At 39.8% G+C, this 24,787-nt stretch overlaps 1 protein-coding gene across 2 annotated transcripts in view; it reads right to left on the bottom strand.

Annotated features, from left to right (window-relative positions):
* DERA (deoxyribose-phosphate aldolase) overlaps positions 1–21,055 on the bottom strand; it is a 115,158-nt gene extending 94,103 nt beyond the window's left edge. The window contains exon 1 of one of the 2 annotated variants that reach the window (XM_045072894.1): positions 20,739–21,055. In XM_045072894.1, coding sequence (XP_044928829.1) covers positions 20,739–20,769 — 31 coding nt within the window. In that variant the 5' untranslated portion in view covers positions 20,770–21,055. The remainder of the gene's footprint in view (positions 1–20,738) is intronic. The other variant, XM_045072893.1, reaches the window with a different exon arrangement.
* Between the last annotated feature and the right edge of the window lie 3,732 nt (positions 21,056–24,787).

Genomic DNA, 24,787 nt, shown 5'->3' on the forward strand with positions numbered 1-24,787 from the left:
TAAAGATCTAACTCTCAGTCCTTTGAGAAGATTTGATCAATTATTCTAGGAGCTAAGAGCTGCCAAGAAAATCTATTTAACTCTTTCCTCTCAATGAGAGAGTTGATGACAGACCTTCTTAAATTAAAATTTGAAAATGTCCAAAAATGTGGATACTAAATAGATTCATACCATAAGGCAATTGAAAAGATTATTCATAAAGCTACTACCTATGCCTGATGCTGTGCAATCATACAAGTTAGTGTCTGCAAGGATACTGACATGCTACAATGAACCTGCACACAGTTCACCCATGGAAATATCAGAAACATTATTTAAATGCTACAGAATAGAACTAAAAATAATAAAATCTATTTCATTTAAATTTAACTAAGTACATTAAGCTCAAGAAAATAAAGAATAACCAGTTAATTAATAACCAGTTAATATAAATTTAGAATTTATATAAAACCTATTCTTATTTTTACAGCATGGTACTGGCACAAAAACAGATACATAGATCAATGGAACAGAGCAGAGAGCCCAGATATGGACCCACAACTCTATGGTCAAATAATCTTCGAAAAGGCAGGAAAAAATATCCAGTGGAAAAAAGACAGTCTCTTCAATAAATGGTGCTGGGAAAGTTGGACAGCTCTATGTAGAAGAATGAAATTCAACCATTCTCTTACACCATACAGAAGATAAACTCAAAATGGATAAAAGACCTCAGCATGAGGCAAGAATCTATCAAAATCCTAGAGGAGATATAGACAGTAACCTCTTCAACATCGGCCACAGCAACTTCTTTCAAGACATGTCTCCGAAGGCAAAGGAAACAAAAGCAAAAATGAACTATTGGGACTTTATCAAGATCAAAAGTGTCTGCACAACAAAGGAAACAGTCAACAAACAAAGAGGCAACCCAGGGAATGGAAGAAGATATTCGCAAATGACACTACAGACAAAGGGCTGATACCCAAGATCTATAAAGAACTCCTCAAACTCAACACACACAAAACAGATACTCATGTCAAAAATGGGCAGAAGACATGAACAGACACTTCTCCAAAGAAGACATACAAATGGCTATCAGACACATGAAAAAATGTTCATCATCATTAGCCATCAGGGAGATTCAAATCAAAACCACACTGAGTTACCACCTTACACCAGTTAGAATGGCCAAAATCAACAAGACAGTAAACAAGTGCCAGAGAGGATGTGGAGAAAGGGGAATCCTCTCACTCTGTTGGTGGGAATGCAAGTTGGTGCAGTCACTTTGGAAAACAGTGTAGAGATTCTTTAAGAAATTAAAAATAGAGCTACCCTATGACTCTGCAATTGCACTACAGGGTATTTACCCCAAAGATACAGATGTAGTGAAAAGAAGGGCCATATATACCCCAATATTCACAGCAGCAATAGCCACAATCACCAAACTGTGGAAAAAGCCAAGATGCCCTTCAACAGATGAACAGATAAAGATGATATGATCCATATATATATAATGGAATATTACATAGCCATCAGAAAGGATGAATACCCAACTTTTGTATCAACATGGACAGGACTGGAGGCGACTATGCTGAGTGAAATAAGTCAAGCACAGAAGGTCAATTATCATATGGTTTCACTTACTTATGGAGCATAAGGCATAACATGGAGGACATTAGGAGAAGGAAAGGAAAAGTGAATTGGGGAAAATCAGAGAGGGCAATGAAGCATGACAGACTGTAGACTCTGAGAAACAAACTGAGGGTTTTGGAGGGGAGGAGAGAGAGGGTTGGGTGAGCCTGGTGGTGGGTATTGTGGAGGGCATGTATTGCATGGAGTACTGGGTATGGTGTGTAAACAATGAATCTTGGAACACTGAAAAAATAAAATGAAATAAAATAAATAAAACAAAAACAAAACAAAGCAAAACAAAACAAAACAAAAAAGCCCTAGTCTTTTTTTTCCTGAAACCTATTGCCCCATTTCCACTACTCCGTACCTCAATATCCTTCTCACCATACACTCTCCTACCTAAATCTCATATTATTGGTCATTTGCACTTTATTCATGATTTTAAGGTAACAGATGATCTTTCCCAGGAACATTTACTTTTAAGTTTTACCTCCACGGTAAGATATACTAAACTATGCATGACAAGTTGTATAAAGGATGTTAAATTACTTCCAACAGTTTGTGAATTTATAGTACTTCTGATATTTAACCTTTTAGGCAAATATTTTTTAAATGACCTACTGAGAATCACTACAATTCTGCTACTAAAACTTGTATATTTGGGGCACTTGGGTGGGGTGGCTTAGTCATTTGAGCGACTGCCTTCTGTTCAGGTCATGATCCTGGAGTCCCAGGATTGGTCCTGCATTGGGCTCCCTGCCCAGCAGGAGTCTGCTTCTCCCTCTGACCCTCCCCCATCTCATGTCTCTCTCTCTCTCACTCTCTCTCTCAAATAAATAAAATCTTAAAAAATGAAAATAAAAATAAAATTTGTATATCTGAATTTTGAAACCCATGCCTACTTTTACCAAAAAAATTTGCTATTCTAGTTGAATGGCATAGAAGTACTTGTCTATGATTATTTACCTAACATGGTCATAGAGTGGCATCAAGGAGTCTGACCTGAATGAACATCTACTCCATAGTCTGGGTATTGATCAGTTTCCACAGATGCTGATGGCAGAAAAAAACAAATTAGAAAAATAAAAGAATATGGGATGAATAAATTACCATCTGGCCAAAAACAAACAAAAAACAAACACCCCAGTGATACCTATCTTCTATCATATTTCGATATGAAGGAAAGCGAATCACTGTAAAGGTATTGGGTACATCTCTAGTTTCAACCCCATTACATTCCAGCAAACACTGGGGCTCCAGCTGCCCCAGGCCCTTTGAATCTCTTCCTCATAACCCCACGTTACAGTCTAGTCAACAAAATCCTTGTTCACCATCAGTTATTCGTTGGCTTTAAGGTCAGAACTTTCCACCATCCCTACTGAATCTGTGTAAAGGGAAGAGTAAATAATTCTCTCTTACTACGTTCCAGGCACCAGGCCAGCTGCTCAACTTGTAAATACCTCATTTAATCTTCGCAATCATTCTACGACCTAGCCTTTATCCACCACCTTATTTTAAGTGTACAAATTCAAAAATCACAGATGGACGAATCAGGATCTGAATCCCAGGCAGTCTGACTTCAAAGTCCAACTTCCTTTTGTCCCAAAAATCTCTATGTAATTAAATGGGTAACTATCTCAAGCACAGATCTGTTTGCAGAAAATTTTAATCCAGGTCACCTAGAACTAGAGAACCAAATTCTCAAACTTGAACAAAGAGTTCACCCTTTAAACTATGTGAATTGAGCAAACAGCCAAAGTGAAATAAGTTTGGAAAGAAAAAGAAAAATTTAAGAAAGAGAAACATTTCTGGCAGAGCTACCGTATGTATTACATAAGCCTTAAATCACCTCCTCCGTACCCTTTGATTTGCAGAAAATATCAAATGCTTTCCAGAACCCTACTTACCACCGCCTCATGCTCTCTGGTAATGCCTTTATCTGTGTTCAAAAATATATTTAAACACACGCAGAAGGAGCTTGGCATGTAGGTGTACCCCTTAAGCAGCAGGCATCTAACATGTGCTAAACACCCTGCCTGTAAGCAGACAGGGCTCGAGTTGATATTGTCTTCCAAAACAAACAAACAAACCCCCGCTACATTATGGAGCACAGTGATTGCCAACACTGCCTGGGAATATTTGTTCCAAACTGAATCTGAGTGGTATTCACCACCTGCTGGGTGCTGATTCAAAACACGGCTTCCCCCAGCACCTCAGCTCCTTCTGCAGTGTCTCCTCAGCAAGTTCTTTCATGGCACAGGTTTTGACAAGGTGGCTGATTTTCCCGGTGCTTTCAGATGCTCTGTGACAAGTCATCAGAAACTTTAAGCCCCACCACCCTTCCTTACACAAAGTCATTAGATGGGCCAACTCAGAAGTTGTTCTGAGTGAGCTCCAGGATGACAACATGGCGGCCACGTTCATCTGGAAGCACTTCCCCCTGGAGGTGCACCCCAGGTACCCTGGGCTTCCCGCAGCCAGCTCCTAGGGGCCGGGGCGGGGCGGGGGGACCCAAAGCGGCTGTGGAAGTCATGCAACTGTGTCAGCTCTCTAGGGAAGCTGGGTCTTGTCCTGTTTTCACAGAGAAGGCTACTCTTGTCTGTAGGCAGAATTTAACAGCTGGAGAAGGCTGAGAGACTTGACTTAAGGTCGACTCGACAAAACACAGAGTGGCCAGAAGAGAAAATGGTGGGATTTCAGATATAGCAAGAAGGCTCCCCCCCCCCACATCACCCAATATTCCCTAAGGGTAAATATTTCAAATTAAAAAATTAAAGTATCACTCCTTAGTACTTATTAAAGCTAGCTTTCTCAGGTACACGTAGTTCTTGATGCCATCAGTCTCTCAAACATGAGTGGGAAGTGTACTTTCTGTTCTCCCAGGGTATATTTATTTATTTATTTATTTATTTATTTTAAAAGATTTTATTTGACAGAAACACGGTCAAAGAGGGAGCACAGGCAGTTGGAGTGAGAGGGGAGAAGCAGGCTTCCCGCTGAGCAGGGAACCCGATGCGGGGCTCAATCCCAGGACCCTGAGATCATGACCTGAAACCCTGAGATCATGACCTGAGCTGAAGGCAGACACTTAAGGACTGAGCCGCCCAGGTGCCCCTCTCCCAGTGTTTAAACAAGGAGAAGGGTACCCTGAAAGTAGACCCCTCAGAGGTGTTTACGATGTGCAACAAGAGGCTTGTGTACCCAGAGGCCAAACGTCCCCTACTTCGTAAGGAGTATCCCGGACACCAGCTGACTCTCAGTTACTCCGGGATTAATGATCCAAAAGGTGGATCTACGCCCGCGGGCTTTTCCTGTTCTCATTGCTTGCCCATGGCATGTCCAGCATACGGTCCAAAATGTAGTTCTGTAACAACAGAAAGTTTTTCTAGAGATACACATCAAAGCTGTAGGGGCAAAATGGCAAAATGGATGTCATTTCGAGTTTAAGTTACCACAGCAAAAAAGGAGGGCGAGTAGAGCAAGTGTGGCAACATTGATTTCTGTTGTAACTGGGGGACAGGTATACGAGTTCATTACACTAATCTCTCCACTTCTGTGAATGTTTGAAAACCTTCATAATGAAAAGGTTAAAAAGAATCAATTGGTCCATCAATATATATTTATTAAGAATCCTCCAGGAGCCCAATATAGAACTGGTGACATGAGATAACAGTAAACCACTGCTTAGAAAGAAAAGCAGGCAGGCTTCAAATTTACCTTTCTGGCATGTTGCCAGGAATCAAAGAGCAAGGAAAGGAAAGGGCTCTGATCCGTGAATAGGGATTTCACAGCATCCGCAGATGGTGTTCATGCACACGACTCGTTAGGAGAGCCCAGCAGTATTTCCCACACAGGGCTCCTCATCTGGACCAGAGAATTAAAAAATGATCTGAATGACTATTTTCTCATTCTGCCCCATGGAGAATACCCTTCTGGATGCACTAGAGAGAACTTAATTCGTGATAATATAATGGATGCCTTACGGCAGTACGGCTCAATTCTCATGCAGATCCCCAACTGCAGAAGGCTACTAGAACCTCCTCCAGAACCCTCCTGCTCTTCGTTTATTTATTCACATTTCTAGTAACCCTGAGGCTCTTGTCTCAAGCACATTAGAAACAGCAAACAAGTCAGAAGGTAGGAACCTCTACAGAAGAGTGATCACAGGAGAGAAATTTAAAAGTTTATTAAAAATGCACTCGGTGAACCAAAAAAGCAAAGCAGCCTCGCCACCTAATTAGAGGAAAGTAGCTCTAAAAGCCTCATGAGTCCATTTATGCCTTTTATACTAGAAGTTAGTATTTACTGAGTACTTACAATGTGAGAACTCACAAGGAGTTACATGCTTGCAACGATGATACTCCAAACTCCCCAAAACTCTTAAATTCTACTCAGTGTACTATCCGTCAGACAGTAATGAAACCTTCAGAGTTCTAGTGCTCCATGGGATAAATCTGGGGAATATTTATTTCCTTCTTTATATTTAAGAATTTTCAAAAACTTGTATAACGACTGTGTATTGCCTTTGTAAATAGACCAAAACATCTTTTTTTTTTTTTTTAAAGATTTTATTTATTTGACAGACAGAGATCACAAGTAGGCAGAGAGGCAGGCAGAGAGAGAGAGGGAAGCAGGCTCCCCACCAAGAAGAGAGCCCGATGCGGGACTCGATCCCAGGACCCTGAGATCATGACCTGAGCCAAAGGCAGCGGCTTAATCCACTGAGCCACCCAGGCGCCCCCAAAACATCTTTTAGAGATACTTAATTTTACAAAAATTTCACCCCAGGTGACATAAGTTTTAAACATGTTAAATACTCCACAGTGATCCATTCTCCAAAGTTCACAGATAGGTATGCATCTTATATAGTAGTTATTTTCCTTGGTGTTAAGGAAAATGTGATAAAAATGGTGAGAAGAAAACTTATAGAGAAAAAAAATCAAAATAAGTAAGGGTTAAAAGATAGCTATCAAACAGGAGGAGTAAGTTTCCATAGAAGGGGGCAGAGGATCTGGCTTGACCTGGGCATGGGTGGGTAGAGGCAAAAGGAACAGGCCAAATGACCCAGGATCCTCAAAGAAAGAAGTGTTGGAATTTGCACACCAGGCAATAAAAAACCACAGTAAGTTTCTAGAAAAGGCAACAGTGCTTCTTCATTCATTCCATGAACACTGATTAGGGGCGCCTGGGTGGCTCAGTGGATTAAAGGCTCGGGTCATGATCCCAGGGTCCTGGGATCGAGCCCCGCATCGGGCTCCCTGCTCAGCAGGGAGCCTGCTTCTTCCTCTCTCTATGCCTGCCTCTCTGCCTACTTGTGATCTCTATCTGTCAAATAAAATAAATAAAATCTTTTAAAATAAATAAATAAACGCTGATTAAAAACAAATTACTTACATCATGAAAAGTACTGTTCTAAGTGCAAGGAAGAATACAGAGACCTAACAAACACAGATCCTACCCGCAAGCGGCTTATTAATAAAGTATCATGACAACATATAAACACAAGATGGAAATCAGTAGGTACCGGAAGAGAAGGCAAAGGACCTCAGCAGACGGTGATGAAGAGTCCAACAGAGGAAACAAAGACTCTTCGGAGAAAAGATAAAATAATGAAAACAGTATTTTAGGGCTGCCTGGGTGGCTCAGTTATTGAGCGTCTGCCTTTGGCCCAGGGTCCCGGGACAGAATCCTGTGTTGGGTTCCCTGCTCAGTGGTAAGCCTGTTTCTCCCTCTCCCTCTCTCACTGCTTGTGTTCCCTCTCTCACTGTCTCTCTGTCAAATAAATGAATAAAATCTTATAAAACAAACAAACATACAGTATTTTCGGAAGATTACTGGAATAATGGCTATCATCTATCAGTCACTTATCAAGTTAAGGGTGATCCAATAGTATTTCTCATTGAATACTGACACTAACTCTGCCACGCAGGCATTAGTTCCATTTGACAGATGAGGAAACTGACACTCAGAGATGAAATCACTTGTCCAAGGTCACTCAGGACACGTCAGGGCTAAGACTCAAACACAGGTCTCTATGATTTTATACCCAACTTACTTCTAAAATGCTATACATACAATCAGTAGAGTCAGGAACACATTTACTTAATTTCAACTATTCGACATATATCTTTAACGGAATTTAATAGACATTTCTATTTCCAGTCTTGTGAGACGTCCTCTCTAGCTAAACCCATTCACTACTTCCTGAGAGCACTATTTTGCTGTCCCCACTAACTAGAGTATTTCCTTTGACTAAAGACAGTGGTTATGTTAATTTGATTAAGCAGGGGTATATACTTCTCATGAAATGGAAGTACATCTCAAAGAAGCCAAATAATCAAAATAGAAAATCTAAGAAGATAAATGTAATTTGTTCTGTGTGAACAAACAAGAAAAAGTTGAGTCAAATATAGATTTTTCCTGGGGCCGTTAAGACAGACCAGACGTGGAGAAATCAGCTAGGATGCCACCATTGTGATTTAGATATGTCGCAGAACAAGCCTAGCATAGGAATAAAAGAGAGGAAAAAGGGGTGAATCCACAAGATATTTTTTATGGAAGATACAGTAAGACTATAATCAATATTCTGCCATGCAGAGGAATAAATACAAAATAAAAGGATCTGCCTACATAAAAATTTATGAAGTCAAGATTTACACTCATGAAACATCTAGAGAGAAAGAAAATATGTATTCAATCATGTTCAATCATCGGAGAAGGGGGAAAGGGGAATGTAAAACAATCACTGGAACTTAGAGCCTCAAAAGCCAGAGAGGACTGTGATGGCCAGGGGAAGAATAAAAACGTATGAATTCCAAGCACAGGGAACATCATAAACCTATGATTCCACAGAATAGTAATTCTAAGTAATGACCAGAAGATTCAAAAGTTCAGAACTGGAAGGATTCTCAGAGATGTGTCTGATTTTTTGTTTAATTTTTTAAACAGACTTCATTTTTTTTTTAAAGATTTTATTTATTTACTTGAGAGAGAGAGACAGTGAGAGAGAGCATGAACGAAGAGAAGGTCAGAGAGAGAAGCAGACTCCCCATGGAGCTGGGAGTCCGATGCGGGACTCGATCCCGGGACTCCAAGGATCATGACCTGAGCCGAAGGCAGTCGTCCAACCAACTGAGCCACTCAGGTGTCCCTTCATTTTTTTTTTTTAATTTAAACTTTATTTTTTCAGTGTTCCAAGATTCACTGTTTGTGCATCACACCCAGTGCTCCATTTGTTAGGGAAGTTTACGTTCACAGCAAAATTGAGCAAAAGGTACAGAGACTACCCATCTCCCTCTGCCTCATACACGCACAGCCTACCCCCATTATCAACATCCCCCACCAGAGGGGAAAGAGGTACAACCGAAGAGCCTCCATCATGTAAGCCAGTACACTGACATCCCCTGCCGAGATCACAGGACCAGATGCAGAGGTAGGAAAAAATGCTGAAGTCCTGATCCTACATTCTTCTCAAATGAACCAAAATGCATTCAGTGAGGCATACAGGGCCAAATAGATTCCCACCATTCATCCCACAGGATACCAAATTTCAACTTGGTCTGTAAAAGTAACCACAGTCATATGCAAAAACAACTTTGTTTCAGGAGCACTGTTAGCATTGATGGATGTTGCCTAGATACTTCATGCTAATCACTATGCCCACCCCCCACCGTTTCTCTATATTATGTAATTACCAAGGGAATACCACAACCAATCAAACACAGTATCCATCTATAGATTGAAACAGACTTTTTTTCTTCCTGAAGCCAGATCTATGGAGGTGTTTGCACTCACAGAAATCTGGATCAGATCTTTGTCTACGTGAATAGATTTCCCACAGTATTTTAAAATGATAATCTAAAGGTTAATAAGCCAATGTTGACTGGTTCATCATTTGAAACAGGGCAGCTGCATACGGTGATGACAAGCAAACTCTCTATGGGTATAGCAGTGAGCTTCCCCAGTGACTGTAGTTTGATTAAGGGAAGTTTCTCAAGGGCAGGGACTCCTAATTTCTACTGCTCTTGTGCCTTTCACAAAGACATGGAAAGTACAGAGTATACAGTAGGTACTCTCTCTCTCTCTCTCTCTCTTTCTCTCTCTATATATACACATATATATGTACATATATGTGTACATATGTGTGTGTGTGTATACACCTGCTGAATAAAAGAATTTGAATTGTAATAATGATTGTATCCTGAAGAGCCAAAAGTTGGGAAATAAAGAAAAAGGAAAATAGGGGAGCCTGGATGGCATAGTCGGTTAAGCATCCAACTCTTGATCTCAGCTCAGGTCTTGATCTCAGGGTCCTGAGTTCAAGCATAGCATGGGGTGCATGCTGGGCATGGAACTTACTTTAAAAAAAAAAAAAGGAAAATAAACTCTGCTTATTAAGACAGAAGACTAAGATATGTTTCTTGTTTCTTCTTTGGAAAACTATCAGAAGCACTGAAGTTTCTCCCTATACACTAAAGAGAAAAAAAAATCTCCCTCAACACAAAATGTACAGAGCTTGAGCTACTTGGCCAAATACAAATATAACAAGAATTGTCACAACCTACCTTCCCACCGAATTCACAATACAAACTTAATTAATAATCTCCAAGGAAACATCAATATTTTCTTTTTTTTCCCACCAAGAAATTAACTAAATCACTCCTCCTGGTAGATCATCTTGCATCTCCAGGTAATGAGAAATGTTTAGGTCTGTCTGCTCCAGTGCCTGAGAACATGGAGAAGATACACTCAGGTCAATTTCCAAAATCACCATGAAAAGCACTTATATTTCCCATTAGTCATTGGCATTATTTGTATAAAATGTGCTCCTTTTCAAATATAATGCACTTTCAGTTAGGTGCAACCATGTACCTGCCTAACCCCCTTGATTTTTCCAAAATGCCTTCATGCTGATTTCTTCACTTCCTGCAATCAAAAAATAAAAGGCTAATTTCTGCTCAAACTTGCTTACAGAAATGTTGCTAGCCAAATATTAAAAAATATGATAAAGTAATTAAATGTAAAAAAGTGACCGACAGAGGATTTGTCAAAAATGATTTAGAGTAATCGAAGATTCTTTGACTCTGTAATTAATCTGGATTACTCTACAATTTCCTTAAGGGTTCTGAATCTGAAGTATTCACAGGAACCCACTGGGGAGCTTGGGAAAATGCAGATTCCTGGGCTTCTCCCCCTGCTGTGGATTCTTAAAGCTACTGAGGGGCTCAGAAATGTTCATTCAAGGATCTCAACATCTGAGATGAGGGGTCTGCAAATCTTGAGTACTCTGGACACCTGGTTTAGTGTCAAGTATAAAATCTGAATAAAACTTCACACACACACACACACACACACTCCTACCCTGTGGCCATGGGGACAGGAGTGTGTCCAATAGGTGTTCAGTTGAAAAGTTTATCCAAATCTGGATTACAAGAGTAGTTAATTCCGATATTCTTACCAGACTCCAAAGACGGCAGTCTTGACATCATTAACCACATTCCAAAAGAACCAAAGCACCAGTTAAGTGGCAGTCTTTCAGGAAGTAATTACCAGAAGCTACTCTTATCCCAGACTTTGCTTTAGGGGAGGAAGATCTGACTATACAAAGAAAGTCAGAAGTTGCAGTCAGTGTCTCAACATTTTAAAAATTCTGTAGAGTTTGCTGGAGCTCAGATGAAACATTTATCCTTCTCTTGCAACCACTTTGGTTTCCAGGGGACTGACTTACAGCTGAGGCAAGCTGACGAGAGGTACAGCCGTTAGACACACACACAACACACACCAAAGTTAACTGAAAAATTTCAAAGTGCCTTTTTATGCCTTTAACTCAAAGACGAACACATTTCAAGGTGACCCAATCCTCAAGTGACAGACAGTGTTTTAAAAGGGCAGAGCTCTCCACTTAAACAATTTCGAGTGACATGTTTAAATCACATCCTCAAGGGCTCTATCTGCTGTCCTATTTACTAGTCTTTCTTTCCTGGCAGAGGCATCCCATTTTAAGTGAGCGCCTGAAGTTCATCTTCCTTCCTAACAATTAAAATCCACAGGGCTTAGATGCTTAAAAAAATTTTTTTTAACTTAAGAGGCACCATGGAGGACTTCCAATTATTTAATTATACGACCAACCCCGAATATTACTGTATAGTTTTTTTCCCATTTATCAGAACAGTATCAGAATAATAAAAGACAGCCTCATCAACACTCACAAACAGTAGAAGACTTATAAGATAAAAAAGCATTCATAAAAGGATGCCCAGTTTAAAATCTAAAAATGTACATAATTGTTATATTGACTGTGTATGTATTTCATACACAGAAGAGGAAGGATTGTTTTCTTTCTTCACTAAAATATTACTCCTAGCCCTTATAAGAGAATGAGAAGATTACACTAGAAATCTAAAAATTGGGCTCCTACAGTTAACAAAATACACCATACTGGTTTTACTTAATCCCTCTGCAGAAACTACTCCCTGTCAAAAATATCCCCTCCCCTACACGGTCTGTGAATTCCTCTGTATCTCTGCAAACTGACTACTTCTCCGTAATGATTTACAGGACTGTCTCCCTTAGTTGACTGGGAGCTCCAGGGAGAGCAGAGAAGAGGTAATGCTTACTTTGAAATTCCAGCTATTACTAGAGGCATCCAGAAACAAGTGCCATGAACAGCAGGAACTCCACGTATTTTGTTTTTTTTTTTTAAACTAGAAATTTATAATATATAAGAAAAATTTTAAATAAATAAATAAATAAATTTTAAAGATATATTCTTGTCCCCCCTTCCCTTTCTGACCATTGTTTGGAGAGGGCGGGGTGAGGGGAGGATAAGCAAGGTTTTTATTACAGAGAGAGATATAGATAGATGATAATTAGATAAATATAGAGTCAGTGTGTGGTGTGTGTGTGTGTGTGTAGTACATACATTCTCTAGCTCTGCCAAGTGGGAGGCTTGGGAACAGAGACACTCCATTTACCATGAGCAGACCAACTGCCCAGATCTTGGCTTCTAAATACCATTATCCATCAGAAGAAACACTCCTTGGAGAAATGGCTGGCTCTGGTGCTACGGCAGGGAAAGCATAAAATAAGCCTGGATGTGAAGCTGGAAAATGAGAAAGTACTTAAAAGTAACAGTCATGGGGTGACTGGGTGGCTCAGTGGGTTAAACCTCTGCCTTTGGCTCAGGTCATGATCCCAGGGTCCTGGGATCAAGTCCCACATCGGGCTCTCTGCTCAGCAGGGAGCCTGCTTCCCCCTCTCTCTTTGCCTGCCTCTCTGCCTACTTGTGATCTCTCTCTCTCTGTCAAATAAATAAATAAAATCTTAAAAAAAAAAAAAAAAGTAATGGTCATGTCAAAAAGAAGAGAGACGCCAGGCTGACGGGGCTCCCATTACCAAAATCGGAAACAATCTGAATATTAAATAATAACAGTAACAATTATGACCCATTGGGAAGATCCAAAACCTCAAATACATACTAATATAAACAAGCAAACATAAACAAATTAGAAGTTTGCAGAGATAGGATATTTAAATAGTTGCAAAGCATCACCCCACAGGGGAGCCTCAGTGGCTCAGCAAGTTAACTCTTGATCTCAGCTAAGGTCTTGATCTCAGGGTTATAAGTTGAAGCCCTCCATCGGATAAAAAAGAACAACAAGAAAAATTACACCCCCACAAAATACATATTAATCACAAAGGTTAAAAACGAACTTGACTGTGGGAAGGCTAGCAGATACCACCTTAACCGAGTGATCAAAATGAGCATCACCCACAATGAGACAAATCAAAATCGTGTGCTTACCTAAGAGAATGCAACAAGAAGAACACAGATCTGTTCTGTGATATTCCTACCAAAAATGCATAACCTACATCTAACCACGAAAAAACAATGCAGACAGAAACTGAGGAACATCCTACAAAGTAATTGGCCTATAGATTGCAAAAGTATGAAGACCCTTCAAGTCAATCGAAGACGAATGATTCCTTACTGAAGACGACTAAAGACAAAAGACAAAGGCAACATGTGATTCTGAGCTGGATTTTTTTTTTTTAATAAAGTACATTATTTGAACAACTGGCTACACTTGAATGAAATTCACGGACTGGATGGTAATAATGCAGCAATGTTAATGTTCTCATTTTAATGGCTGCGATGCCGTTGTAGCCATTTAGAAACAGATCCTTGATGAAATACTCAAACATTCAGAAGTAGTGACACATCATGTGAGTCGGCCATTTTTCTCAAATGGTTCAGAGGAAAAAGATCTTTCTACTATCCTTACAACTTTCCTAAAAGTTTGCGGCTGTTTTAAAGTTAAAAGAAGAAAGTATAGCAAAAAAAAATATTTTTTCTGTTATTCTGGTTTATATTCCATATTTAATGGGATAGTACATTCATCATTACCAATATCATAATTACATAAAAATAATTACTTTCATGTTATCTTTCTTTCCTAGCACCTAGAATACTGTGAACACGTGCATACGCATACATGCACATGTGTGCGTACAGGTGCCCCCCCCACACACACACACGTAGCTATGGTACAAAGAACTTTCAACCAGAAGTTCTGGATTTGAATCATGACCTCAACTCTTACTATGAAACATTAAACAACTTACTTAAGCTCTCAGTGCTTTAGTTTTCTCATCAATGAGATAATTAATACTTTTCCACAAAGGATTACCGGAATTAAAAGAGAAAATGTTTGGAAAATTACCCTATTAAACCTAAAAAATATATACATATATTAAGTATTAAGGAGAAAAAGTAACTGAATTCAGATATAAAATTCACACCAACTTAAAATATTGCACAAATCAATTTTAATGTTAAAAAAATCACAGGTTAATTCCACTTGGGCCACTCTCTGCAGAAAGCTATAAATTTTTAAAGTCCGTTCTTACTTAACCTGAGCTACAGCTAAATTTTCACATGCCATCTAATAAAGAATATACTACCCTACTGTTTTTAAGCAGGGATTAGCTTCTGTAACTCAAAGACAGATTTTAACACCCTTCCGTCTCACTAACTAGCTAAATGGAATTCTTCAAGGGTGATTTATGCCATTTCTCCCCTAAAATCTATAGATGCCTTAAACTGTTTGCCTTGTTTACAACTGAAGAGACTTCAGTTCTCAGGAAACTACAGAGGTCTCAGAAATCCAAAAAACAAAATGAACAAAATTCATCTCAAATCAACAAAATAAAATAATTACAAATTTTCGGTATTTTTTTTTTAAGATTGTATTAATTTGACAGAGAGAGAGAGAGAAAGAGCAAGCAAGCATAAGCAAGGGGAGCAGCAGAGGGAGAGGGAGAAGTGGACTCCTCGCTGAGCAGAAGCCAGAAGTGGGACTGGGTCCCAGGACCTTGGGATCATGACTGGAGCTGAGGGCAGATGCTTAACCGACTGAGCTATCCAAATGCCCCAAATTCTCAGTATTTATTTTCTTTCCTTCTTATTTTTTTTTAATCTCAAGATGACATCAAGAGACAGTACTGGTTCTTAAACCCAGCAAGCCAAGGTACACCTAAAGAGAGCTGGAGTTTTATAAAAATACAGAGACAAGGAAAAGAAACTAAAAAACCTAAAACCCCTGGGGCGCCTGGGGGGCTCAGTGGGTTAAGCCTCTGCCTTTGGCTCGGGTCATGGTCTCAGGGTCCTGGGATTGAGCCCCTGCATCGGGCTCTCTGCTCAGCAGGGAGCCTGCTTCTCCCTCTCTCTCTGCTTGCCTCTCTGCTTCCTTGTGGTCTCTCTCTCTGTCAAATAAAGGAATAAAATTAAAAAAAAAAAAAAAAAACTAAAACCCCTTTACTCTGATCACTTGGTAATTACTCCCAGGTCCTCACCCCATGATGCCCTGAAGCTCATCAGCATATCTACATAAAGAATTCCCAGGAGCACCTGGGTGCAACAGTTGGTTGAGCATCCAACTCTTGGTTTCAACTCATGTCTTTGTATCATGGGTCGTGGGATCAAGCCCCACCTTGGGCTCCATGGTCAGCGGGGAATCTGAGATTCTTTCCCTCTGCCCCTTCCCCAGCTCTCTCTCTCTTGCTCTCTCTCTCAAATGAATAAATAAATCTTAAAAAAAAAAAAAGAAAAAAAAGTTCCCAGAGAAAGGCTGGTTTTAACATGTCATCCCAGAAAATTTCTTACTCAGTAACATGTAAACCTACTCTCCTAACATGCCAAAGACTGGATATTTCCATTCTCTCTGAAGATAAACTTCATCTTCTCTGAAACAAATCGCAGTGGTTAAGATGTGGATTACTGGGGTGGGGTGGGTGGGCAACTGGTGGGCTCAGTTGTACAGCACTTGAGTCTTCATCTTGGCATCATGAGTTCAAGCCCCACAATGGGCACAGAGTTTACTTTTTAAAAAAAGGACAAAAAGAAGAAAGAAAGAAAAAGGTTAAGGGAAAAAAAAAAAAAGATGTGACTTATTTTAAGAAAAGACACAGGCAAAACCTAAGAGAGTCACCAGCTGTTGACTTGCCTTCTCTTATATTACAGATTGAGTGCCCCCAGCTAGCACCCAGAGACCACATGCGGTGGTGAAGCAGGCAGCATCAGCACCAAACCACCTGGGTTTGAATTCTGGCTCTGGGGCATCAGCACTGCCTAAGCTCTGCCTAACTGGTTTTTGGCAAGTTACTTAAAACCCTCTGTGCCTCAGTTTGCCCATCTGTAAAAAGGGCATCATAATAGAATCTTCACAGGGCTGTTGTGATGAGTAATTGAGATAACAAAAAAATGTATTAACACAAGGCCCGGGCACATAGCTGGAACTCTATATTAACTACTATCTTTGTACCTAGCATCTAGGCACAATGTCTGGCATATGGCCGATGTTAAAGAATTATTCTCAAGCATCCAGTGCTTGGCCTAACTTTAAGATTTAAAATTTCATTCCAAATATTTTTTTAAAAATTGTTCAAAGATAACTTTGCAGTGGAAAAAAATCACTATTACCAAAATCTACATTCTACATCAAAGTTATACTTTAGCAGGAGGGGCAAAAATGAGCTCCCTATATTCTTGGTTCTTATCTAAGTTTCTCAAGGGAAAGTAAAAGTTAAAATGTAAGAAGACAGAACACTCGGTTATCACACCCATTTAAGGTACAGTTTAGGCATATCTATCTGATTTCTTAGACAAAAATAAATGAAAAATAACTGCTTATCACATTTGCAATCATTTTAATTGTAGCTCTGGCATGATGCCCAGCCCCTGAATCAGAGCCAGGTCTGTGAAAGCAGGAACTATCCTTGTCCATTTTGTATCCAAGGTAATACTACCCAGGCCACAACGGGTACTCTATATCTACTTTTTGAATGAATAAATATGCTTCATAAAATACAAAATCCATCGTGGTTCTTGGTTTGGTAACTAGCCAAGGCTAATCTCCTTTATTTGTGTTTTAAACAAATAAGCTACCCTTTCTGTTTGTTCTGACCTGCACTACAGAGGGTACCTCCACAGAGTAAAAGAATCTTCATATTCCTCAGGCATCATGGTCCCTGGTCATTCCAATGGAGGACATATGTCTAAACCCATCTCTTGTTAATGCTATACAGGAAAGCCAGAGAATTGTCTCTATGCCTCCAAACTAAAATTCAGCTTGAAATTACTTTTTTTGTAATTGTTTTTCAGAGAACTTTGAAATTCTTCTTTCTGTAACAAGAGCTTACAGATATACAGATACCGAGTAGGGAGATCCTTAGAAGTCACCTAATACAATAGCCCCATTCTCCAGATGCCTCCAAAGAAAATCACATTTGAAAGGAAGCCACATAGTCAACATCCTTCATAAGCCTCTTGACACAAAAGTAACAAATTTAAATTTCAATAATATTCAGAAAAGAGGAAGGTGTCCATCCACCAGCACCTGCCTACCCAGAAGGTCTAGGTGGATGCCGCAGTTCTCCTAAGCAAGGAGTAGTTCTAAATTCATTTGTTCATTCAACAGACATTTTGAGGGCCTCTGGTGTGGTGGACACTATTCTAGGTGCCTGAGACATGTCAGTGAGCAAAAAGAAAGATCACTGCCTATGCTGTAGCTACACTTTAGGCAAAACTCTGGAGGTGCCTAGGAAAATAAAGAACATAGGTCCATTTTAATAGAATACATAGGGCAGGAAGCGTTCCATAGCACCATGAGATCATTAAGCAAGTGGTTCTCAAACTTGGGTGTGCTTCAGAACCCCTCAGAGGACTGATCAATACTCAGAAGGCCCAACCCCACCCCAGAACTTCCGATTCATTAAGATCTCAACAGGGCCTGAGAATTTACATTTCTAATATGCTCTCATACACTGTCAATGCTGCTAGTCCAGGAAGCAAGCTTTGACAACCACTGACCTACTTGGAAACAAATCAAGTAGCTTGGCCAGAGCCATAGGCTACTCAATACCAGGCCCAGATTTAGGGGGTTTTTCCCCCTTCTGACTCCAAACTGATTAAGCTTTTATGAGGATACAGCTGTCACTTATCCACTTAAGGCAAACACTGCCCAAAGAAAAAGGCTTTTTAGCTTATGCTTGAGTTGGAGAAAATCAGAAAAGAATGTTTTAAGTATAAAACACCTTAAGCAGACAGCACGGATCACTAAACACGGACATAAAAATTAACATTAAAGTTAGAGGATTTGTTTTCTTTCACATATCAACATGCCATGATAAAAGAACGTTTTCCCTAAAGGGTCTTAACATGAGGATGAGGTTCAGTCTCAAATGAGCCTATTTATTTTTTAAAAGTCTATTTACTATTAACTATTAACTAGAACTATATACACTAAAATATAAATAACTGATTGGATTAGTAATAATATTAGTCTTTTTGTGCTAACTGTATTTTCTAACATTTTTACAATAAACATGAATTCCTTTTGTAACAAGGGAATACAAGTTAATTTCTTTAAAAAAGCAGTGACCGTGTTTATTCAAAAAGACTTTTAATTAGAAAATTATAAAAGGCATCAGTTAATATACTGCATAAATTAATACTGAATGATTTTTTTCACCAGTACATAAATAATTCAAATAACTTATTTTACATTTTAGGCTAAACCTCTGTCTGGATTAATGATTAATACCAGAGAAGGAAAAAAATCTTTGAAATTTATGATTTTATTTAAACAAAAAGAATAAAACAAAACTATGATCCTTTAAATAGTTACATAAAAATCAAATTTACTATTATTCTATATAGCAATTGTTTTTTATCTTTACTGCTACTTTAACAAATGTAGGGATATGATGCTAATTCTAATAAAGAAAGCAAAATGTCATGTGTCGATTATGCCAATTAAAAAAAAGAAAGTAAAAATGGAGGCGCCTGAGTGGCTCAGTGGGTTAAGCCTCTGCCTTCGGCTCAGGTCATGATCTCAGGGTCCTGGAATCGAGCCCTGCATCGGGCTCTCTGCTCAGTGGGGAGCCTGCTTCCTCCTCTCTCTCTGCCTGCCTCTCTGCTTAACTGATCTCTGTCTGTCAAATAAATAAATCCTTTTAAAAAATAAATAAATAATAAAAAATTTAAAAAGAAAGTAAAAATGGCTTCAATTGTATTTCTTGAAAAACAATAAACAAATGTCTAAATTTTGGAAAAAGTGGAGTGTCCTCAATCTGTACAAAGTTAGAGAGCCATCTCCCTGAAAATACCAAGGTAAGACCTACACTCAATTCCTGTACCCCATTCACTATCTTTCTGGACCTCCTAATCTAGGGAATACTCATTTATTACCAAAGTTCACATTTCAGGGATACAACTAGAATTTAAAACATAATCTGCTAAAGGGCAATGACTAAAGGAGAATCAATTTGGTGAAGAAATCAAGTGTATTTATAAAGACACATGGTCACAATTTAACGAAAGTACTGGACTACCTCTTGAAGTGTAGAGGATTTCATCAGGATAGTCACTTTCAAAGGGAAAAAAAGTGCCTTGTATGTATTATATAGAATCATAACTAATTTTCTGAAAATCAGGCCTAAAACCAGAATTCTATACCATACTATTATTAACTCTTCCTAGTTACCCACAAAGTACCAAACACTTTAAATCCTCTCATTTGATCTCCAAATCGCCCTTAGAAGTACAACCATTTTACAGATTAAGAACTTTAAGCACAGGGGCGCCTGGGTGGCTCAGTGGGTTAAGCCGCTGCCTTCGGCTCAGGTCATGACCTCAGAGTCCTGAGATCGAGTCCCACATCAGGCTCTCTGCTCAGCAGGGAGCCTGCTTCCTCCTCTCTCTCTGCCTGCCTCTCTGCCTACTTGTGATCTCTGTCAAATAAATAAATAAAATCTTAAAAAAAAAAAAAAAAAGAACTTTAAGCACAGAGTGATCAAGTAATTTGCCCAAAGTCACACAGCTAAAATGATCCAGGATACAGATATCCTAGCTGTAATACTTAAACTGAGAGCCTTAACCTTTGGCTCTGATTGTGGGTCTGTTTGAATTACAAAGTTTTTACATTTTGGGAAATCAGAACTAAATTTTTCTTGCCAGTCATACTTGATAATATCAGTAAAATGAAAAATAATGAAATAATTCAGGCGTCTTCACAAATCTCTGTACTTCTAAAATCATACACAGTTTACAGTGAGTTATACCGCACAGCGATCTGACAACTTTTCCACCAGCACGGACATTTTAGGGGTACGGCTGCGGTAAAATTACGGAAATCCAGCATTAAATCGCACAGGGGTTCCACTGAGCGGGTGAAGAAGGTTTTTATCTTGTTTTATTTGGGTTGGGGTTTTTTGTTTGTTTTGGGGTTCGAGGGTTTTGGGGGTTTGTTTTTGGAGTTTGTTCTTTGCAACCAGGGAGCTAGAAGGTGAACGACTTAAGCTGGAAACCAAGAAGTCGAATCCTTTCCTAGGTCTTCCGCGCACCACACCAGGCCTGGGTGCCAATGTGCGCCAGAGTTCCTAAGTCTCGGCGGACCGGCCTTTGCTCGGGGTGGGGGCGGACCGACCCGGCGCCGCCGCTTCCCGCCAGGGCGAGCACCCCCCGGCAGCGGACCCCAGGGCACCGGGCGGCGGCGAGCCCCGCGAGCGGCGGACGGCGGCGGCGGCGGGAGGCGAGGGAGACGGGCGGGGACGACCCGCGGGGCCCTTACCCAGCTCCGTGCCCCGGTTGCGCGCGGACATGGTGCGGGCCGCTGCAGCAGTCGCCGGCTCCTCTCCGCCCAGCCCTTCCTGCTTCCCGCCCGCCTCTCGGCGTCGCTGCGCTCGCCCCGCCCCGCTCCCTCTGGGGGCAGGGCTGTGGACCTCGGTCTCCACGTCCGACCTCGGTTCCCACGTTCGACCTCCGGTGCGACCTCGGTCCGCGGCCCTGCGGGGTGGTCCTGCCGCCCCTCTCCTGTCCTCTGCCCCCAGCTGCGGGGCTCGAGCACTGGCTCCCGAAATAATGCTACCAAAACCCGTTTTGTTTTTGTTTTTTTCAAGATTTTATTTACTTGACAGAGATCACAAGTAGGCAGAGGCAGGCAGAGGTGGGGGGGTTGTGAAGCATGTTCACTACTGAGCAGAGAGCCCAATGCGGGGCAAGATTCCAGGACCCTGGGATCTTGAGCTGAGCCGAAGGCAGAGGCTTTAACTCAGACACCCCCAGGTGCCCCTCAAAACCCGTTTTAAAATGTTTGAGGTGCCAAATGCACTGAATAAATACGTTTAGAAGCTTTATAGTGTGAGATTAAATAACAAGAGGGGAGAGGATCCCTCCCAATTACTGTCCAAGTGCAGAGCTCTGCAGCCCCATACCTGAAGGGCAGCAGAGTAAGGGCAGCCAGTGAGCAAAGGCCCAGAGCACACCTGACTTCCAACCTAGACTGGAGCAGCAGTTCTGTTGCTTGGCAGCGGTAGCCAGGGGCGGGGGCGAACACCCAGGCGCGAGATGTCAGGTTTCTCAGCATAGTACTGATAGTAATTAAGTGGGACACTGGGCACATCCATTACCTTTCTAAGCTTCACTTTCCTAATCTCTATGAAATGACCTTGGAGCTCTAACTTCTGGAGCTCTAACTTCTGAATCTGTGATACTAACATTTTTTTCAGCCTAACTTTTCTGCAACCAGAAGGTTAAAATTGTCTTGAGTCACTCAACACAGACTACTAGTCGACTCATCTCTACTCACAATCTGGTGGAGTCATTGCCCCACAGTAGTCACAGGTGTGTATTTGTTAGATGAACGATTGCATATTTCTAGCTGGGCTATTTTTCTTACAGTGGTTAAGTTTTATCTAGTCCAATTCCATTTGCCTATGATTTCTTAAAGCATGCACAGATTCCTTAGGTAAATACTAACTTGGACTATGGATTATAACCAGTTTTTCTAAGTCAAAAGAGGGAAGGTGTAGAACTAGGCAAAAGTATGAATGTCAGAACTGACATACTTCAGAACTGGAAGGACACTTACAGAGTATCTCACTCCTACCTCACAGTGAAATAAGGTAGTAATAATTATATTGAATCTGGGGTGCCTGGGTGGCTCAGTGGGTTAAGCCGCTGCCTTCAGCTCAGGTCATGATCTCAGGGTCCTGAGATGGAGTCCCACATCGGGCTCTCTGCTCGGCAGGGAGCCTGCTTCCTCCTCTCTCTCTGCCTGCCTCTCTTCCTGCCTCTCTGCCTACTTGTGATCTCTGTCAAATAAATAAATAAATAAATCTTTAAAAAAAAAAAAGAATTATATTGAATCTTTTATAGAAGCTAAATTTATTCAATTTAAGTAACAGTTCTTTATTTCTGAAACTAGCTCTTTCACTACCAACTTGGATTTTTAAAAATCTTTTCTCTTATGAAGACTGTGGTAGTAGGAAAAAAATGTTAACCACCTCACTTGCCAAGATTAGAAGCAAACCATTCTTACACTGATCTATTCCTTTTTTTCTTTGATTGGTCCCAAAATCCCAAAGTTAGACAATCATTGATACAATAAATATATAATACTAAGTGCTTCCTACGAGTTAAGTTCTTACACTAATTATCAGTGTTTCAAAAACTGTTAGGTATTTCAAAAGAAAATCTATGTGTGAGACCTACCATCTCCTTTTACAGAAAGAAACTAAAGCTCAGAGAAATTAGTCTAAGTTCTAGAGAGTGGTTTAAAATCCAGGCAATATAACCCTACAGACCATACAGTGCTGTTCCCACTATCTTGTGGAAGCCAAACTCATTAGACCAGCCATTTAACCTCTGAAAGTCAGGTTCTCTGTATATAAAATGGGTAATATCTTACCTTCATTGGGTTATTAGAGATATTTTGATGTTCTATTCTCTTATTATACAAAGTGACTTAAGCTGTAAAATATTATTACTGTTCATTAGCTATCATTTAGAGGCTCTGGCCTTGTTTCCACAGGTGAATTTGCTAGATGCCTCCTTTGTGCCTTCAGGAACTCTGCTGATTCTCAACTGGTCTAGGTGGCACTCTACCCACTGGCAATTGTGCATGCATTCTTGTAAAGAAAGAAGAGCTAAACCACCTGAGAATGGTTTTGCTCCAGCAATTTTTTTTTCCTTAGCAATCCCCCTAGTATAAGAGTCAACAGGTACACTAACTTATATGGCAACCCAACAGGAATCACTTTTGTTTCAAAATATTAATCCTGATGTAAAACATAGGAAGCTACTAAAGAAATGTTCTCCCCTAGTCTGGATTTTCAATTCCCATTTTGTTGTTGCTCCTCCTAGAAAATTACATCTATGTGCCCCACCCCTCTGCCCTTAGTCTTGAAGAAGAAAAGGCTGCTCAATTAGTAATTCCACTGAAGTTGAACTACTAAAAATGTAACATCTTAAATTATAAATCATGGCACATATTTACCATACTATTTTATAGCCATTAAAATGAATGCATTGAACTTTATTTACTGATTGGAAAAATTCTCAAGACAATTTACTGATCACACTCAATCCTGGTGTTTCTTAGGCGAAACCTCTGGATGATACAACTGAGAAGTAATGCCTGTGCTCTCGCTCTCTCTCTCTCAAATAAATAAAATCTTTAAAAACAAGTCAGCAGACGACTATTAAATGCTGCTGAAGGTTTAGTAAAACAAGAACAGAAAAGTGATTAGGTTAGAAACAAAGAACAGTGGAGAATTTGACAAGTGCAACTTAAGTAGTTATGTGCTTGACCTTTTTGCTGATGTTAATTCTACTAGAAAATTCTACCATTACATAGTGTGATAGGCAGACTAATGGCTTCCAAAAGATGTCCATTTCCCACATGCACACACAAAAAGACTTTCCATGTCCTAATTCCTACAAATATGATCTTATATGGCAAAAAAAGTTTGCAGATGTCATTAAGAATCTTGAACTGGGAAAATTATCCAGGTAAGTCCAATGTAGTCACACATGTCCTTTTAAGTGAAAGAGGGTATCACGAGAGTCCAAGATCTGAAGATACTAAGCTGCTGGCTTTGAAGACAGAGGAAACTTATTGTTTCCTTGGTTATTTCTTTTAAGGAAAGTTATCAAGGGTCATTCAGAGATGAATGAGGAGACAAAAAGCAATTTGACAGAGATGTTATTCATTGGTCTAAAGTATTTCCATTACTAATTTAATATACTCCCCATGTGTTAAAAAACAAGTACAAGTCTAAACCCAGTTGACCCACTTTATTAGAAGGTTGGTAAAAAGGTTTTTTGAACACTATCTGCACTTGAAAGATAAAAAATAAAAAAGATAAAGTAAAATAAACATTGCAGGTCTACAACTATCCCAGTTTTATAAAATATTTTCTAACTGCATACAGACATACAGATACATAAAAGTGCCATTAATGCTCACTGAATTTTAAAAGATTTGGGGGATGGTGTGATCTTAAGTGATTTTCCTGTTTTCGGCCAATTCTGACTCACCTTATTTTTTTTCTTATAACTAGGCACGTGTCACTTAAGTCTTTACGCTGAAAAATTTTTTAAGAAGCAGGTCAAGCATTTCTGTCCAATGTTGGAGGAAGGTTAAGTGCAAACACAGCGAAAAACATGGAAATTTTAAAAATCCAGTACAAGTAACTGAATTTTAAAATTAGGAAACAGTATGTTTACGAAAGATCATTTAACCATATTGTCTTTTGATATAGTTATGATGAAAAAAACTTTTCTGACAATTTCCATTTATAAATTCAAATCTATATTTTTCCCAGGAAACAAACATTG

The sequence above is a fragment of the Mustela putorius genome, unplaced genomic scaffold (genome assembly GCF_011764305.1).
Source record: "Mustela putorius furo isolate JIRA1106 unplaced genomic scaffold, ASM1176430v1.1 tig00537227_pilon_pilon_pilon, whole genome shotgun sequence".
Lineage (NCBI taxonomy): Eukaryota > Metazoa > Chordata > Mammalia > Carnivora > Mustelidae > Mustela > Mustela putorius.